At 49.8% G+C, this 18422-nt stretch overlaps 5 protein-coding genes across 5 annotated transcripts; all 5 read left to right on the forward strand.

The window, feature by feature from the left end:
- Window positions 1-574: 574 nt before the first annotated feature.
- On the forward strand, window positions 575-3719 carry TRIVIDRAFT_36687 (uncharacterized protein; the record flags this gene model as incomplete). Its single annotated transcript, XM_014102288.1, has 4 exons — window positions 575-1180; window positions 1271-1702; window positions 1758-2760; window positions 2818-3719. The coding sequence occupies 4 exons, from the start codon at window positions 575-577 to the stop codon at window positions 3717-3719; spliced, it is 2943 nt and encodes a 980-aa protein (XP_013957763.1).
- A 2995-nt stretch (window positions 3720-6714) lies between these two features.
- On the forward strand, window positions 6715-9754 carry TRIVIDRAFT_37110 (uncharacterized protein; the record flags this gene model as incomplete). The annotated part of the gene is made up of 2 exons (XM_014102289.1): window positions 6715-7077; window positions 7136-9754. 2 exons carry the CDS (start codon window positions 6715-6717, stop codon window positions 9752-9754), a joined length of 2982 nt encoding a protein of 993 aa, XP_013957764.1.
- Window positions 9755-10615: 861 nt separating this feature from the next.
- On the forward strand, window positions 10616-13851 carry TRIVIDRAFT_55945 (uncharacterized protein; the record flags this gene model as incomplete). Its single annotated transcript, XM_014102290.1, has 3 exons — window positions 10616-10734; window positions 10934-13042; window positions 13119-13851. The coding sequence occupies 3 exons, from the start codon at window positions 10616-10618 to the stop codon at window positions 13849-13851; spliced, it is 2961 nt and encodes a 986-aa protein (XP_013957765.1).
- Window positions 13852-14707: 856 nt separating this feature from the next.
- TRIVIDRAFT_7343 (uncharacterized protein) lies at window positions 14708-15378 on the forward strand (the record flags this gene model as incomplete). The annotated part of the gene is made up of 3 exons (XM_014101942.1): window positions 14708-14926; window positions 14983-15086; window positions 15162-15378. Coding segments are annotated over 3 exons (540 nt in total), but the record flags the coding sequence as incomplete, so codon positions are not given.
- A 1359-nt stretch (window positions 15379-16737) lies between these two features.
- Window positions 16738-17605, forward strand: TRIVIDRAFT_230234 (uncharacterized protein; the record flags this gene model as incomplete). The annotated part of the gene is made up of 2 exons (XM_014102291.1): window positions 16738-17111; window positions 17172-17605. One exon carries the CDS (start codon window positions 16738-16740, stop codon window positions 17065-17067), a length of 330 nt encoding a protein of 109 aa, XP_013957766.1.
- Between the last annotated feature and the right edge of the window lie 817 nt (window positions 17606-18422).

Here is an 18422-nt window from a genome sequence, read left to right on the forward strand (position 1 = left end):
ACCTCCAGCCTGGTCCGCAACCTTCCCCGATTGGGAGCTTGGGCGACTTTAATTTTCAGAGCTCAAAGTCTCACCTCGACACAGCATCATCTCGGCCAGACACGCTTCTGGTGCGCGCTCCCGAATCCTGATCGAGGCATCGCTGTTGCGCCCTGCTCAGCTGGACGGCGGCTTTATCGTGCTGCACCGACACCTACTTGACACCCTCCCGAGCAAGCGCTGCGGCCTCGACCTCGACGCTGACCAAGAGCGACGCGATTTGCCGGCCGGCAGCGACGCAAACGGTATTTATCCGTTAGACTGTTCATCGCATTGGCATTGCGGTATTGGGTATGGAACTTGCAATCATCTCCATCTACACAGGCTTTATTAACCAAGAGTTGGCAGCTTTCAAGGTCGATCGATCCGTAACCGCCGCGGCACCCTGGCATCACTGCCTAGCAGCGAGCCGACCAAGTTTCCCTTCCTCTTGCGTGGCCATTGACAATTCCCCCATCGTCGAAAGCACCCCCTAATTGGTCTCCACCGGTGTCTCTGTGGTGTTCCAAGTTGCATTATACAGAAGCCTCTCAAGATGGCTTCCGAAGGCACTTCGTGGGACAATGAAGGATTTGCGGCCGCGGAAGGCGATCATACTCAGCATAGCGACGAACAAGTTGATAACTTTGCTCAAGACTCTCATGTGTCAGGTGAATCAGCGGAAAATGGAACAGAGGATGGAGGGGATTATGATCCTGAATATGTCCCCGTTGAAACAGTTCTCCCAGACCCTCCAGTCCCTGAAAACGCCGCTCCCGCTGTCCTTTCGCAACGTCCAACACCCAAGCCAAAAATGTCCGGCGGCTTCTTAGTGGAAGCCTCTGACGATGAAGACGACGACCAAGGAGACAACGCAGGGCCTGCCGAGCCTTCGGCGTCGCAGAGCCAAGTTGGTCAGCCCACTGAGATCAAGATGGCCATTGCTCCAGTCCCTCCTCTTCCCACTAATGCTCCTTCCAACGTGACTGCAACACCTGTGGCTAGCCTTGATCCGGTAGCGTTATTCGAGGCTCGCATTAAAGAGGATCCTCGAGGCGACTTGGATGCTTGGGAGAATCTCATTGCCGACCATAGGCGCAACAGCAGATTGGACGAAGTTCGCAAGGTTTACAATCGGTTCCTAGAAGTATTCCCTCAGTCGGTAAGTACGCCATGCATCTGAATGGATGTCTAGCTTCTTCCTTTTCCCTCAGTTCTTCTTCATATGCATGCATGGCTGACATAATGATAGGCCGACGTGTGGGTGGAATGGATCAAGTTGGAGCTCGGCATGGACAACTTCGTCGATGCTGAACAGCTCTTTGGGCGATGCTTGATGACAGTCCCCAATGTCAACCTCTGGACCGTCTACCTCAACTATATCCGCCGCCGAAATGATCTCAACAATGACCCAACCGGTCAGGCTAGGAGAACCGTGACCCAATCGTATGAATTTGTAATCGATAATATTGGCGTTGACCGCGACTCGGGCAATATTTGGCAGGACTATGTCCAATTCATCAAGAGCGGCCCAGGTCAAATCGGAGGCACTGGCTGGCAGGATCAGCAAAAGATGGACCAGCTACGCAAAGCTTACCATCGTGCGATCACGGTCCCCATGTCAACAGTGAACAACCTATGGAAAGAGTATGATCAATTTGAGATGGGACTTAATAAAGTGACAGTACGTATCTGACCATTCACCGCATTGTGGTGCTTTTCTGCTAATCCTCCAACAGGGACGCAAGTTTATCCAAGAACGATCTCCTGGATACATGTCTGCCAAGAGCGGCAACATTGCCTTGGATAATATTACACGAGACTTGAAGCGCACAAACCTCCCCCGACTACCACCGGCACCGGGATTTGAAGGAGACCAGGAATTTCACAGCCAGGTCGCCCAGTGGAAGAAATGGATCGAATGGGAGAAGGAGGACCCCCTGGTGCTCAAGACGGACGAGCCGAAAGTATTCACGCAGCGGGTCTTGTACTGCTACAAGCAAGCCCTCATGGCCTTGCGCTTCTGGCCAGAGCTTTGGGTTGATGCTGCTGAGTGGTGCCTCCAGAACGATATTGGGGACGTTGATAAAGAGCTGGGAACCGAATTCTTGGTGCAAGGAATTGCTGCGAACCCTGAGAGCGTTTTGCTTGCTCTGAAGCATGCAGACCATATCGAGGCCACCTCCCCGCTAAGGGAGGGAGACAAGTCCGAATTCGCCAAGGCCGTACGGAAGCCTTACGACGATGTTCTGAATACGTTGTATGCGCTGGGAGACAAGGCGAAAGAGCGCGAGAAGCTGGAAATCTCCACCCTCAAGCAGGCGGCGGCACAGGAAGCTCCTGTGCAGCAGTCAATCGAGGATGATGACTACGAAGAAGGGACGCAGAAGAAGGCATCTGCCGAAGAGCGCATCTCTGCTATCCAGAAGGGCTACGCTGCTGAGACTAACCTCCTTTCCCGAACCATTTCATACGTGTGGATTGCCATGGCAAGGGCAATTCGCCGTATCCAAGGCAAAGGCAATCAGACTGATGGTGGGTTGCGCAAAGTGTTCACTGATGCTCGGCAAAAGGGGCGTCTTACGAGCGACGTGTATGTTGCCGTCGCTCTGTTGGAATCTGTAGTGTACAAGGATCCAGTCGGCGCCAAGATTTTTGAGCGTGGAGCCCGCCTCTTTCCGAATGACGAAGGCTTTGTCGTAGAGTACTTGAAGTTTTTGCATTCCAAGGACGATACAACGAGTGAGTTTTTATACGTCTTGGTATCCTTGGGAATCGCAAAGTCTAACCGTGATCTAGATGCTCGAGTGGTTTTTGAGACTTGCGTTAACCGCCTTGTCGCTAATCCAGAGACACTTCACAAGGCTAAACCGCTATACGCTTACTTCCACAAGTATGAATCTCAATACGGCGAACTTTCTCAAATCCACAAAATCGAGGCAAGGATGTTAGAGCTGTTCCCTGAAGACCCAAAGCTCACCACTTTTGCGGCTCGCTACTCATCCGACAAATTCGATCCCATCGTGGCCCCCGTCATCATTTCAAAAGCTGCGCAGATGCGGCCCAAGCTTGCCGCTCCCATCATCGAGCAACCTGCATCAGCGCGTAACAGCTTCCCGCCACAGAGAGAGCTGAGCCCCCGACCCCAGTACGTCAGAGCCACTGCGTCTCCGAAACGCCCCCTTGGACCGGATGACGAAGAGATCAACCCTCCAAAGAGACTCGCGCGAGGCACATCTCCGCTCAAAGGTGCGGCTGGTCGGCGGCTGGACCAGCAGCGCCGCAATCAGTCATCAGCTCTTCACCGAGATATCACGTTCCTCCTGGGCATTCTCCCTCCGGCCCATACCTATGACTCGCAACGGCTCAACGCACAGGGCATGGTTTCACTGCTCCGGGATACGCCGCTTCCAGACTATGGAACTTGGAAGGCTCAGACTGGAGGACAGTATCGTTTTACCGCCCCAGTTCATGGACGGCAAGCTTCGGGAGATTTCCCAAGGCCAATCAGTCCATATGGGCGAATTGCGCCTGCTTCTAATGTCTACCGACAGTCGCCTCTAAGGACAGAAACTGGAAATGCGTACCCGTCGCTCCCATACGGGGCTGCTGATGCAAGTGGAAGTACAAGCCAGTGGCCTCCAGCGCCTGCAGGATACAGCGCGCCAGCTCCCGGCCAGTACGGTGGCTATCGCTTTTAGTTGAAGAGGGTGGGGGGAATTGCAATGAAAGACTTCAACATATTTCGTAAACTGGACAACTGCCACTAGATAAGAAGGTGGGGGCTATGAAGATATGGTTTGATACTGAGGGAAAGTGGATGGCGGCAAATGCTTGTTCTTCTTGATGCATTCCGATGGCGTTTGGTAGGAAATAGGAAGTTGGACAGGTTGCCTATTTGCCCTAGATATCATAGGCAAGCACGTGTGTTTGCATCTTTTCGTAAGATTGCAAGATTTTAGGTAGTTGGTTTACAGGGTTAGCTGGCAATTAGCATATGGATATAACAAGCACATTTGTCTATCTCATAGCAGCAGAGGCCGTTGAAGTGCAGCTATATGGGGTTGGCGATTGCCTGGTTTTATTTGATCTAGGAAGCAAAAGCTGCTGGGCTCGTGTAAACCGTTACTGATCATGCTTTGTACTGATTATGTCTTGAGAGAGAGAACAATTATTTCGTTTGAGTAAACACGGTTCCTTGATTGACAACGAGCTTCTGCATCTACTAGATTTCTTGATATCTACCAGGTTTCTTGATATCTAGTAGTAGATGTATTGATATCTACTAGATGTATTCATATCTACCCACAACCTTGAGATTTATAAAGTAAAGCGGAACGACTGAGGATAAACACTTCCATTAGTGTGTAGAGCACAGAAAAAGAATGCAGGAAAGATAAGCACTCAAAATCCCTAAAGTGTACAGTCGAGATAACTGGAATGCGCGTCCAATGACTCCAGGCTTCTCGTAGCCAACGAAAGTCTCACGATTTAGAAGCAAAATGGTGATGCCTCACGCACGAGTGGTTGCAAAAAAGTCCGCGAAGATGAAGTCAGCTTCGTCCCCTTGCGACCCACTTGGTATTCCAGAACTTGTGCCTTGTAAAAAGGTAGGATTAGAATATCGGCGGACATAGACTCATTCATTCCAAGTCCTTTGAGTTTCGAATTAAATATTGTGAGGGCTTGTTAGAGCATCCAATTCAGGTGGACATGATTAACCAGTGAGGTTGCCATCTTGGTGGCTTGTGATCTCGAGAACTCTGCGAGAACATGATAACGGTTGGATGGATGAGATGAATTAATATTCCCCTTCACGTATCGGATAATTTCGGTGATACTCAAGGGCCGGTTGTCTTTGCTTCTGAGTCGACTTGGCTGCATGGTGTTGTAATCTTCCAAGAAGTCTTCGTAAAGTAACTTGATCCCCGTTTTGAACAGCGGTCTGGAGCCGTCATTTAGCTTCTCAGCACGATAAATTCTGCATATTTTTTGGCGAGAAGTCTTATGTGGTCTATTGTATGCCTCGTGGATATCAATCGAGATATCATTCATTGCGTATGTTGCCAAAAAAGTGATTCTCAGCTTGATCCTGGTCCTTTGAGAAGATAGTTGAATGCGTAAAAATCGGAGAGAAATCAGGCATCCCTTGTTGGGGCGCTCCTTTGGGTATTGGGATGTGTAGCCGCGATATTAATTGAATTGTCGTAAATAACAAGAAGTGTATGTGTAATGAAACTTGATGACAGCGCAAGAACAACTTTAGCAAATTGTCCGTGTTCCAACGTACCACCCATGACGAGTGGTTGAGCCATTAGAACGAATATTAAGTAGTGCTATTAGAAGAAGAAAACCACAGCACTGAAACTGGATTGCTGCTCCTTTCTGTGGCTTTATGGAATCGTATGCAAAACTCCTTCTAGTATAAAGTTCTGTTAGTTTCAGCAAGACGCAGGTATCTGGTGGGTTTTGGGCAAATGAAACTTGCCGAGAGGATCATTTTAATATTTTAGGGCCTGGGTATGTAGTCATAGGCCTCGTTGTGAAATTCGAGGAGAAATTTGGAAGAGAAGCAAGGCGAGAGAGGGTTAAAGAAGGAGGGAGATATCAGAAAGTGAGCCCAGAGCCCAGTGAATGAGGGCTTGGTATCTTATTCACTGGCTTCACATAGATTGAATGAGCGATGGAAAGGGATGGAAATAGTGAATAGACCAACTTCGTTCGAGAGAACCTCCGGCGAGGTTAATGGGTTTGCTCGGTGATCCCCTTCTTCCGATCCCGGGTTGCTGTGACTACACAATCGTGCTTCCCACTCATCCATCGGTGGATCCAAACCCATATCAAACTGCTATTAACCGCGTTCTTTATGTCTTTACTAACAATGTATTGTTGAAAATTTATAGATACCTACCTAGTAGTCATCTTCACATAATGTAGATAGCTTCATTCATGTCAGCCGTATATCGAACTCACAATGCACACCTGTTGAGGTCAGCACCCAAAGGAAAAATGACAAGACTCTGATCAAACAGAAAACCCAAGAATATGCACGCAGCTCCAGTATTTTTGGGATAAAGGATTGCTACTGAATTGTGTGAATCAACTCCCTGAGTTAGGCCATCGGAAGCACGAAGCCGTTTTGCAGATACAGCAAAGCATCCAAGCGCAGGTAACCGCAGTCATCTGCACTAAACAGCGGTGCCTTAGTCTGATAACAGTGCCATTTCAACATAATTCAGGTCTCTGATGGCTTTATTGTGTAACTCGTATGTGGGACAGATGGGGATTTGCAAAGTTGCCAAGCTACACATCCGGCGGCTTGCCTCTGACTGCTCAACGACGCCCCAGTGAATGCAGCTCTTCTATTGTAATCCTATTTCGCCTGTGTTTCCATCCAGTAAATTTTTGCACTGATTAATACCTAATAGGTACTTGCTGCATTGCCGTAACACTGTTGCTGCCTTGTTTGCAGCTGCCCGGCAGTTGAACTCACGTGCCTGCCATCACAGATCACTCCTCCTCTTGCCAGCTGCCCTGCAACTATAAGAAGACCTCTCTTCTCCCTCTCTCCTCTGCTTCTTTCTTTCCTCTCCACCACACTCTCAGCAGCTCTTTTTCGCCCCCGGTACGTCTACTCAACTCCACACGGGTTTCGTTCCTTTTCTCACTGACACATCTTTGTTTACAGTCTTCAAGATGTCTGAAAGAGGCCGCTCTCCCGCCGCCTCTGGGTCAGGCATGCAATCTCGCCAGCCATCCGCGTCGGGTGCTGCGAGAAGCCGCGGTGCTTCACCAGCACAAGCCTCAGCCTCTGGCAGTTCGAGGCCTGGTTGGGCGCCCAGCATGGGCTTTGACCCTGCCAAGACTGAAAGCAAGGATCGCAAGGGCAATACTCGCATGGAGCTTCCTCCAGACGCCTATGTCACCAACGAGGCCCAGAAAGACGTGTTTGCTGTCCGCGGCAACAAATTCAACACAGAGGGTCGGCCAGAGACTGTTGAGGTCAACCAATTCCGAATGACCAAGTTTGACTTCAGCAAGAAGATTTACCAATACGATGTGAGTCGCTCTTCATCTCAAAACTTGGGAAACTCATGGCTAATTGCGATTCTGATAGGTTGTCCTTTCGCCAGAACCGGACAAACGTGGACCGGTGTTGAAGAAGATTTGGGCTCACCCGAATCTCAAAAACGCACTCGCTGCCTACAACTACCAAATGTGGATTCTAGACGGCTCTAGACTGGCATGGTCTCCTTCTTTGGTAGACCGCGGCGAGATTCGCGTCACAGTGGACTTGGATGATGGCAGGCCTCCTGCGCGCTCTGGCCGTTCCAACAAGTTTTATCTCATCCTGCGCAAGACGACTGAGATCCAGATGGCTGTTCTCCGGGGTTACTTGGAGAGACGTATTCAATTCAACAACAGCGTCCAAGAAGCTCTCAACTTCATGGATCATCTCATTCGCCAGTGGCCATCTGAGCATTTGCTGGCCATCAAGCGCAACTTTTACAAGCGGAATGAGAGCGGAATCCCTCTCATGGCGGGTGGCGTTATCGAAGTCCACAAAGGGACTTACGCCTCCCTGAGGCTATCCAACAATCTTGCGAAGGGAGGCATCGGCCTTGCTCTCAACACAGATGTTACCAACACCTGCTTTTGGACTGGTCGACAGACTCTGGATCAGGTCATGGCGAACTTTCTCGGCACTCTTGACAGGCGCTACAAGGGAATAAACATTGCCACCACCACAATCTTTCGGCCTGTGCAGAACGAAAGAGGCGAGTGGCAGTCTTCTGATGCTTTCAAGCAACTCCGAAAGATGCGCAAGCTCAAGTTTACCATCAGACACAACAATCGGGACCCCAAGCTTGCCGAAAAAGTCTACACTGTGATGGACTTTGCATTTGATCAGAAGTACGGAGCGGAGGGTGCCAATGCCAGAACCGTCAAGTTTGACTACAATGGGCGAGATATCTCGGTTGCCGACTACTATCGAGAGAAGTACAAGGCTCATTTGCGAAATGCCCACTTGCCACTCATCTCCACGGGAAAGAATGGACATATCCCCATGGAGTTTGCCTTTGTTGAACCGATGCAGCGGTACGCTTTCAAGCTGAATCCTGAACAAACTGCGGCAATGATCAAAATCGCCGTTACGCGCCCAAATGTTCGCAGGGGCGACATCATGAAGAACGTCCGGGACCTCCAATTGCCCCAAGATCCCTATCTCAGGCACTATGGAGTCCAGCTGGAGACATCATTTGCCAAGACAGAGGCAAGGATCTTGGCCCCCCCTGTTGTGAACTTTAGCCAAGGTACAGCTGATCCTAAATACTCTGGCCGTTGGGATCTGCGCGGCAAGAAGTTTTGGAAGCAGAACCAGGCGCCCCTGATGAACTGGGGCTTCTTGGTCATGGATGACTGTGTCCAACTTCCTCAACTCCAGCAGTTTGCTCGCACCTTCAAGTCAACTTTTATGGGTCACGGAGGTGCCTGCAGAACTGATCCTGTCCTCGTCAATGTGCCAGGCAATATCAAGAACAATATTGCTCAGGCGCTTGCGCATGCCCACAATCAGATCACACGTGAGCGAGGATACACTCAGCTCATTTTTGTCGTCGTTCAGCACAAGAACAGCCCTCACTACGAACGTCTGAAGAAGTCCGCCGATTGCCGTTTCGGTATCCTAACTCAGGTTGTGAACGGAGCCTCCGTTGCGTCGAACAACGGACAGTACCACTCCAACGTGTGCATGAAAGTCAATGCAAAGCTCGGTGGATCTACATCTCGCACCAATCCCCCTTGGCGAATGACCCAAGGAACCTATTTCCCGAAGGATAGACCTACCATGATGGTTGGCGTTGACATCTCTCATGCTGCTCCTGGCGGACCATCTCCCTCGGTGGCGGCCATGACCATGTCTGTCGACAGAGATGCCACCAAATATGCCGCTATGGTGGAAACCAACGGGTATAGAGTTGAGATGCTCACTTCTGCCAACGTGAACTTTATGTTTGGCCATTTGTGCAAAGTCTGGATGGCAGGACACGATCGACAATTCCCCAAGCATATTATGTATTTCCGCGACGGCGTCGCAGAGGGACAGTTCGCTCACGTCATCGAGCAAGAGATCAAGGAGATCAAAGCTTACTTCAAGCAAGCGGCTCCCAACCAGCCGCTACCCAAGTTTACCGTGATTGTGGCCACCAAGCGCCACCATATCCGATTTTTCCCAGAAAAGGGAGATCGAAATGGAAATGCTCTTCCAGGAACTTTGGTGGAGAAGGAAGTAACCCATCCTTTCATGTTTGACTTCTATCTCTGCTCGCATGTTGCCATCCAAGGCACCGCTCGACCAGTCCACTATCATGTGCTCATTGATGAAATGGACATTCCCGTCAATGACTTGCAGAAGATGATTTATCATCAGTGTTATTCTTATGCCAGATCGACGACACCTGTGTCGCTCCACCCGGCTGTATACTACGCACATCTCGCTGGCAGTCGAGCCCGCGCCCATGAAAACATTGCGACCAGCGAGGGCTTCCGTGCTGGCGCCAAAGGCCATGAGATGATCCGCGACAAAGTTGCCAAGGGCGAGTCACTGAGTGTCCCACAACGGGGCAGTGATGCTCCGTCTCTTCTTCAGCTTGGCGGAAAACCGGAGAATAATGCTCCCATTGACGGAGAGGTGAGACAGAGAGATTTCTTCCGAAGCACCATGTGGTACATCTAAACGGCCACGGTGTCGAGAAGAATGGAAGTGGGATGGAGTCGAAAATTTGCTTTTACCGGAATGGGTTTTGAGGAAGCTAGTAAGTGGTTACAGTATCGCGCAGTGAGGAGAGAATCTTTTTTTGGACGACTATCATACAGACATGAGATACACTCAAGTATCAAACATGAATAAAAGGGGCGACCGGATTGGCGGGAGATGGCGGTGGAGGTTATTTGCTATCATAATCAGCTCATATAGTCTAGACAATGGACACATATTGACCTAAAACCGTAAAGCTTTCAGAGGCTGTGCACATGAAAAGTACACCAGAGAATACTTGAGGATTTTTTTTATCTTGATGGTCGCTCTACTATAGATGAATTAGTATAGAGCAAGAGGCATACTGCAAAGGGCCTCGATCAGATCAACTGGAGTATTAATAATAAATATTCTATAGTTTGGTTCCTTAGAGTATAGTAAGATATATGTTGTAGGTAAGAGTAAATGTTACTGCGCGGATAAACAGAGACTGTTGAGCGGCAGGTGTATGACCTGATACGACAATATTATGGAGTAATAGGGTAAGCTGTATGTTGGAGCTAAGGAAGGCTGTGTTTTCCATGGGCCTGGCTTGGCATTGGAACAATTGGCGGTATTTGAGGAATAATGAGGATACAAGAGATGACGGGCTGTCAAAGTTGAGGATTGGCGCGCTCCAGCGCCTTGACGCCCGCTAAACGATCAGAGCTCCGGCCTTACCCCGCTACGGGTCGGCGGGTCTTAGTGAGTCGAGCTCTTGTGGCAGTGGCGCGTCAAAGGGCGAAGAATGCCGAAAGCTCTCCCTTCCAACCTCTCGCAAACACTCAGCTGCGGCGCGCCATGGCTGGCTTTCTGCGAGGCAAGCAGTCAGGCATCCAGAATGACCTGTCTGCCAGCATCCGACCCGAGCTGTTTACTCCCGATGACCACGCGCGATATGGCCTCAACTCGCAGATAAGGTGAGTGAAGCAGCGATTAGCTATGACGCAACCACGGCCCCGCCACCAAAGAGGCAAAAGAACAAAGGGTTGGAGATGGAGAGTGTAAATGGTCGCAGCAACAACAAGACCAGCGGTAGTAACGAGAGATACAATGAGGGGAAGAGAGTTGGAGAGAGATTGTGCGATGGCTTCTTCTAACATTTGGCGAATACTCTAGTTGCTTTGCCTACGATCCCGTGCAGTCTCTGCTCGCCATCGGAACCGCCGAGAGCAAGTTTGGCCCCGGAAAGATCTACGTCTTTGGCCAGCAGCGCGTGCAGAAGACGTTTGATCCGCCGCGACGAACCTCGTTCCAGTCGGTCCAATTCAGCGCGAACCGTCTCGTCAGCCTCGATAGGAATAATGAGCTTGGTCTTTGGGATCTCGATACCGGAGAGCGCCTGGCCGCTCAGGTGATTGGCGGCCCTGTGACCTCCATGGTGACGGATCCGATGCTTGACTGGGCCTTTATTGGAATGCAGAATGGAGATATCATGGCCTATGACCTTGACCGACATGGCCTCGCGCGCTCCTTTCGACTGCCCAACTTCTGGAAAGCAAAGGATCCGATGCAGCACACAGTCACTCTGGTCACCATGTCGATGCATCCCCGAGATGCCGGCAAGCTCCTGATTGGATACAGCCACGGCGCTGTCATTTATACATTCAAGCAGAACCAGCCACAGCAATTTCTAGAGTACGTGCTTCCACCCGGGGCGCCGGGAGGAAACAGCGTCGGCATGGATGCGGTGCGTCGGCCTCGCTTGACCCATGCCCTGTGGCACCCTTCGGGCACGTTTATTCTCACTGCGCATGACGACGGAAGTTTGGTGTTCTGGGATCCTAAAGAAGCAAAGGTTGTCATGGCGAGAACCCTTACAGAATTTGGCATTCAGCAAGCCACCCCGAGCGCACCAACCCCGGCGTACTCCGAGCCATATGTCAAGATCGCTTGGTGCTGCAAGCAAAACTGCGACGATACCGGATTGTTGATTGCAGGTGGCCAAGCTCCCGATGCGTCACCCAAGAGCTTGACCTTCATTGAGCTTGGCTTAACGCCAATGTACGCCACGTCCACATGGCAGGCCTTGGAAAACCATTTCCGCGGCAAACGGCATATACCGCTAGCCCTGCCGCCTGGGGCTCAAGCACTTGACTTCTTGATTATTCCAAGAGATTCGCCTCATTTTGGTGGTGCACAGGATCCTATTGCTGTCATTGTGCTATTATCTTCGGGGGAGCTGATTACGCTCAGCTTTCCTTCGGGATATCCAATCAGTCCCACCAACCAGCTCCATCCATCAGCTTTCTTTGTACATCCCTTTGTCACGAAATTCAATGTGTCCAGCGTCGACAGGCCTAGGTGGCTGTCTATGGTGGAGAAGAGAGACCAAGGAGAACCTCTCTTAAAAGGCGGAGCAGCTGGAGCGAGACCAAGAAAGAGATTTGAAGATCGCACAATTATCCAGACAGCGCATGCCGATAGCATCATTAGACTCTGGGACTCTGGACACGCTGACCAAATTGAAAATGAAGTCCAGTTACAGGTTGACATGGCCCGGGCCCTGGACCGTTTCGAGGACGTGGAAGTGACTGCAATGAGCATGGCTAGCACCACTGGCGAGTTTGTCGCTGGCACGAAAACTGGGGAGGCTGTGGTATTCCGTTGGGGTGTGAACCAGTATTATGGGAAAAACCAGCCAAAGCAGCTGGATCCGAATCCGATGGGGCTCTCTGACATCAGCTCTAGGGCAGAGCCAAACCTAAAGGAAGGGCTGCAACCGTTTGTTCTATACGAGATGATGCAGGGCCCAATCACCGCCGTTCAAATATCAAACGTGGGCTTCGTGGCGATTGGGTCTGAGCTGGGATTCTTGACAATAATCGACCTTCGCGGTCCTAAGATTATCTTCCAGGCTCCAATGACAGACTTTGCGAAACCCGAGAACAGAAAGACGTTCCTCAAGGGCCATTCCAAATCCAGCTCATTACCCCCGAAAGAGTGGCCGACGGTAATGGAGTTTGGCGTGATGACTTTGGATGACGACAAATACTCATCGATATGCTGCTTCGTCGGAACCAACCTGGGTAAAGTTATTACCATGAAGCTTTTACCCGCAGGTGGTGGTTACACAGCCGAAGTGGCGGGAATGGTGGCATTCGATGGAAAGGTCGTGGCCCTGAATCCGATTCAAGCTGACACTGGCAAACCTGCGCTAGCCACGGGCCCGATCGTGGCTGGGCTGCGAGAGGGGCGCCAAGTGAATGGTGCTCTCGTTGCAGGCAAGTATTTCCTTCTTTTCTTTTTCCCTTGTCTTTGTGTGTTCGAAGGCCCATTTCCAAATGAGTTATTAGCTAACCAGAGGTATAGTCACTGAGAAAGAAATAAGGATCCTCAGGCCTGCCCATTCGAAGGGCGCTTCTAAAGAGTTTGACGACATACTATGTGACTCGGCCTGTGTAGCAGAACTTGAGCTGCAAGGCTACGCCATTGTTGCTTCCTTCCGGGATGGATCAGCCAGGGCGTATAGTATCCCAGGCATGCGGGATCTTGGCAGCGCGAAACTCCCGATGGTGGACCGTACCCGCAGCACAGCAACCATTGTAACTCAAACCGGTGATATCTTTGCATGGGCGGGCCCTGCAGAAATGGCCGTCGTCCACGTGTGGGGTACAGGAAAAGCGCTTCAACAATCTCCAGATCGTTTGATCAACCCCGAGATTGCCATTCCATCCCGTCCAACTATTTCCAACCTCCAGTGGATTAGCGGAACACAGCATGTATCGCCGTTGGACCTCGACATTTTGATAGGAGGACCCAATAGACCACCTAGCAAGAGGATGATGGAGGCTGCTGCAGCAGAGCAGCGAGCTGCTAGGAGCAATCCTTCTGGCGGCGCATCCTCATCTCAGGAAGGCTGGGGCGATTACTTGACGCGCCAGCTGAACGAAAGAACCGAGAAACTAAATCTCATGGGAGATACGATGAACACGCTGCAGGAACAATCAGAAGGGTGGGCAGACGATGTAAACAAATTCATAGGGAGGCAGAAGCGGAACATGATTGTCGGGGGTTTGACGTCCAAATTCTTCTAAAGAACCTGGTTATGGAGAGGAACTTGTCGCGGTATTACATCAGATTTGACGCGTTTATCCATGCTATTACATGAGACCAAGAACACATAAAAAAAAGAACATCTATCAGAAAACAGGACGTGCTTTTGATCCGTGGGCAACCATTATTTTCTGCACCCATCCTACTACTCCTATCCAACCACAAGCTTCAGATAGTAATCAAGAACACGAGCTCAGGGGAATCTACGCTGCATGGTTTAAAGTTTCTTACTGGTACAAGGCCTCTCCTCCAATATCCACCCTTCAAGCCTCTCAATGCTGGTTGTCTTTCATTCGGGCTAACACCACGTCATCGGGTTTAACCCGTTGATAATATTGGTTCGATTGGTAATTCGGCGGCGGCACTCCAACAGCCGTCTGTATTTCACCCCGATCTGCTAGCGATGTAAGCGACTAGGCCCATGCAATTGTCATTCGGGTCGGCGACACTTGAATTTCCGTCTAGTTAGCTAGGGAGTATTAATAGAAATATGCATACCCCAACTAAGACGCCCGTCTCCATAGCATGCAGTAAGTTGAGCCGTTAACCGTGGTGGATCGGTGGATCGCCCATGGTCAAGGTATTGAAACGAAACATTGTTTCTCGATTCTATGCATTAGTAGGGAGTTCTTCTGGTCTATGTCCGATAGTTGTAAGCCGGAAAAGTCGGTAAAGTAGTCTGAAAGTATATAAAAGATTCCGTCTTCGCACTTGAGGTGTGTGTTGTTCCATCATAACGAAGCACCTTTTCAAGACCTTGAGGCATTCTCGATTCAATTCAACACGACCATGATCTTCGCACCTGCATTCCTTTTGAGCAGCCTTGTCGGCGCTGTCTCTGCGGCCTCGTCTCTTCAAGTTGTTACAGTAGGAAAGGATGGAGCACTAGCATACTCGCCTGATACGCTCACAGCCGCCGTCGGCTCCCAGGTCGAGTTCCAATTCTTCGGCCCTACGCACTCAGTTGTCCAAGCATCGTTTGACCAGCCATGCATTGCATTCAATGATGGAACCGGCTTCTTCGCTGGCTTCACTACCAATGGTAATGGCCCGAATGTAGGTTTCCGGTTTGTCCATGTTGGGAGAGCTCGCGGCTGACAGGATAATCTAAGCCGACTTCCTTCACCATTACCATCAACGACACGAAGCCAATCTGGTTCTACTGCGGTTTCCCGGGCCATTGCGAGGCGGGAATGGTTGGAGTGATCAACCCATCGTAAGTTACTATACATATTATCATCAGTTTATGTGTGGTGGTGGTTTCGCTGACAGATGTGTGTGTGTGTTGTAGCTCGAACAAGTCGGAGACGCTCGACATCTTCAAGTCCAATGCCGCCAACGTCGGAAAGAGCACAACACCCAAGCAGCAGCAGGGAGGCAAGTTCGGTGCTTTCGTAACCCCCTCCAGCGGTCCCTCCAGCGGCCCCTCCAGCTCTTCTTCCGGCGCTTCGTCGACGGCGGGCTCTGCTGCCTCGCAGACGAGCTCCAGCCCGACACACTCGGCGACTGGCAATGAGGCGGGTCGGATGAGAGGTGAATATGCTCTTCTTGGAGGCTTGGCTGTTGCTGCCGCTGCGATGCTTGTCTAATGGAGGTCTGGGTGTGAATATGTCGGAGCCGAGTGAACTGTTGGGATGGTGTGGTGTAAATCAAGTGTCGAATAACGGGAGAGTGGGATTACACGGAATTTCTTTCTCTGTTCATACCTAGTAATACATAGTGATAATGAAACAACCACGTAATGCGCGTGGCATTGGATTGATTTCTTTGTTGCCTCGTGGTCTAGATTCAGGTGAAGGAGCTAGTCCGCTTGTCGGGGTGCAAAATGGAAAAAGAAAAGAAGAAGCGGGAAAAGGGGCCAAGACAACACGATGCACGAATTCGGCAAGACTTGCGCAGAGAATAAGGTTTAATACAAACCTATACTTACCCAAGTAAGTGTTTCTTCCGAAAAGACATGAGAGCCTGGCATCCGTACTCATAAACGGGGTATACCATCGCGCGCCACGGCGGTTTCTGGTCATTGCCGATGCCCTTGTAACTTGGAACTTGGGCGCGTTATAAGGCATCACTAATCATTTTTGGCCTCTAAGATCGTGATAAAGTAAGTAAAAGGCTTTTGAGACCACTACCGAGAAAAATTACCATTACCAGAAACCCCCGTGGCGCGCGTAGGTAGTCAGAAGAGACATAGAAACCATGGTTTTGGGCGCTTGTCGGATTACCAGAGTCTGTATTGCATGTGTAGCTTGAACGATACTCCCACTCATGCGGCGTGGATCAAAATTTGTCGATGACGGCAAAAGATTGCATGACTGGTCTGATGCTCTGGCCTTTGCTTTGACGTGAACGCGGTCCAGCATGTGGGTGGTGAAATTGCCTGCAGCACATGCATCATGTCTCGGTGAATTTGGGCCATTTCATCGCTTAGGATACCAGAGGCGTGGCCAAGACCGAAAAGCTAGAGCCACCCCATGTTGCCATCATGATAAATGAGCTCTTAACTAGAATGAGATCCGCAAGGCAAACTAAAGACATGATTCGATACAGAGCAAGACAACGCATACAGTAGTGCCACTTGCAGCTTTGGCGGAACGCTTTCCGGTTAAGTTGACTGATCACGATGACGAGGTTACTTCCCCTTCCGTCTCGCGAACCCCTGCGAAACAGGCAAGCAAGCGATGGATGTGCACTAGCGGAGCGTGCGAGTGGACTTTTAGGACGGTCTGTTAATGCGAAATAGAGTTACTATAAAGACCGAGAGAATAGGGAACCGCGCCCAGTTTCGAAGCCTTTCACAATCACCGTTATCTCCCAACTCTCGTTGTCTCATACCTTGGAAATCTACAACCCTCTAGACAGTCAAAATGTCTGGATTTGCTACTCACCAATCTATTGAGGATAATGTGGCTTGCTTTGTGGCCCATGGCCTCGTTCAGGATTACCCAACCCACACTGCAGCTGTTATTCATTCTGTGAAGGGAGCAGTTGATATTTGTACGGGGGGAACAGTTACTGTTCCTTCTACACCAGAAGCAGCTCCTATATCTTCTGCTCAAGAAGCGGCCACTGTCTCTTCTACTCAAGAAGCGGCCACTGTCTGTACTACGCAGGAAGCGGCCACTGTCTCTTCCACACAGGAAGCAGCTACCGTCTCTACTACGCAGGAAGTAGAGGCTGTTAGTTCTATTCACTGAGCTAATAGCACCGATCGTATCATTTGTGCTCTAATACATGGCAGGTTAGTATACTCTATCCCTCTAGGATCCATCCAGGACCTCGTCAGCTGATACATCCCTAGGCTCAGATCGCGTCACTGCGCATGCGGAAGCTCTTCAAATACATCAGGAAATGCAACTATTGCCTATACGGACTCCATTTGGGGAGTCTAGATAGCTCGCTAGCTACCTTAGCTCTTTCTGGAAATACCTGAAGTCGTTGCTCCCTTTCACTCTACGCAGCCGACCACGATATAAACGATACTACCGCCATTATTGATGCTGTTCACCCGCACACGATAGTTCTGCATCAAACAGAGATGAAAATGTGGCTTAAGGAAAAAGAAAAAGAATTTTGGTACAAAGACTGGGGATGGGTTTGCACCACCCCCAATGTCTCGTTTGGAAGAAGCTGCCTTCAGCATCATCAGCGTTACACATCATTTTGGCGATAGAATGTTTTACGCCACTACAGCACTATAGCCAGTTATCTTTATAATTTCTATGATTATACCTCATATCGAATGAACCCAATCTTTTCTGTATAATTATTCCAGCGATCTCTTTTCCTTCAGTTGCTGAAGCAGAAAGCCTGATTGAATTGAACATGATGGATTAGATTTAGGGACTCGTTATTCAGCACTAAGTTTGTCTATCCAGCATCCCGTGTCTCCAAATTTCGAAGTATCTACTTATTTAGCAGGTAGTAATTATAACAGATACAGGAGGAATATTAAAAAAGACAGGTACTAGAAGGAAGTAGCGATAGTAGTAGATACTACCGACAGTAGCAGATATTACCGACAGTAGCAGATACAAATTGCGTTTTCTTTACGCCTTGTTACAGCGATTGACGTAGCCTCTGGAGTATTGGATAGCCTACTTGCGGTGCTGAATAGCAATAGCGCCTCCCTAGGTTTATATTTCATCAGTCTGTCCACAATTAGTGGCCATACGAGGAGATACTGGTGTATAACCTTTGTAAATCCGTTGGATTTATCTTCCATCTCTTCTCAGCGATTCATTTCCAGCGCACTGCGTTCTAGGTGAAAGCCCGTTGGTAGATTAGTCCGATGGCCCCGTAACGTGATACCTCTGTCTTCCGCAAGAGATATAACGGAACGCGAACGTAAGCCTCCTTGTAGAACCTTGTTCGACCGCCAATAGTTTCTGGGGCGGGGGCTGTATTCGTTCGCATTGTATGCTCTGGTCTGGAGAATTCGATCGCGCCTTCTGCCCTCGAACCTTTTCCTTTGTTTAAGAAAAGAGAGTGTAAAGGAATTCGTAAACCTTGTTGGTTGTGTCAATAGCCTAGAAGCAAGCGTATTGAATTT

This window comes from Trichoderma virens, assembly GCF_000170995.1.
Source record: "Trichoderma virens Gv29-8 chromosome Unknown TRIVIscaffold_5, whole genome shotgun sequence".
NCBI lineage: Eukaryota > Fungi > Ascomycota > Sordariomycetes > Hypocreales > Hypocreaceae > Trichoderma > Trichoderma virens.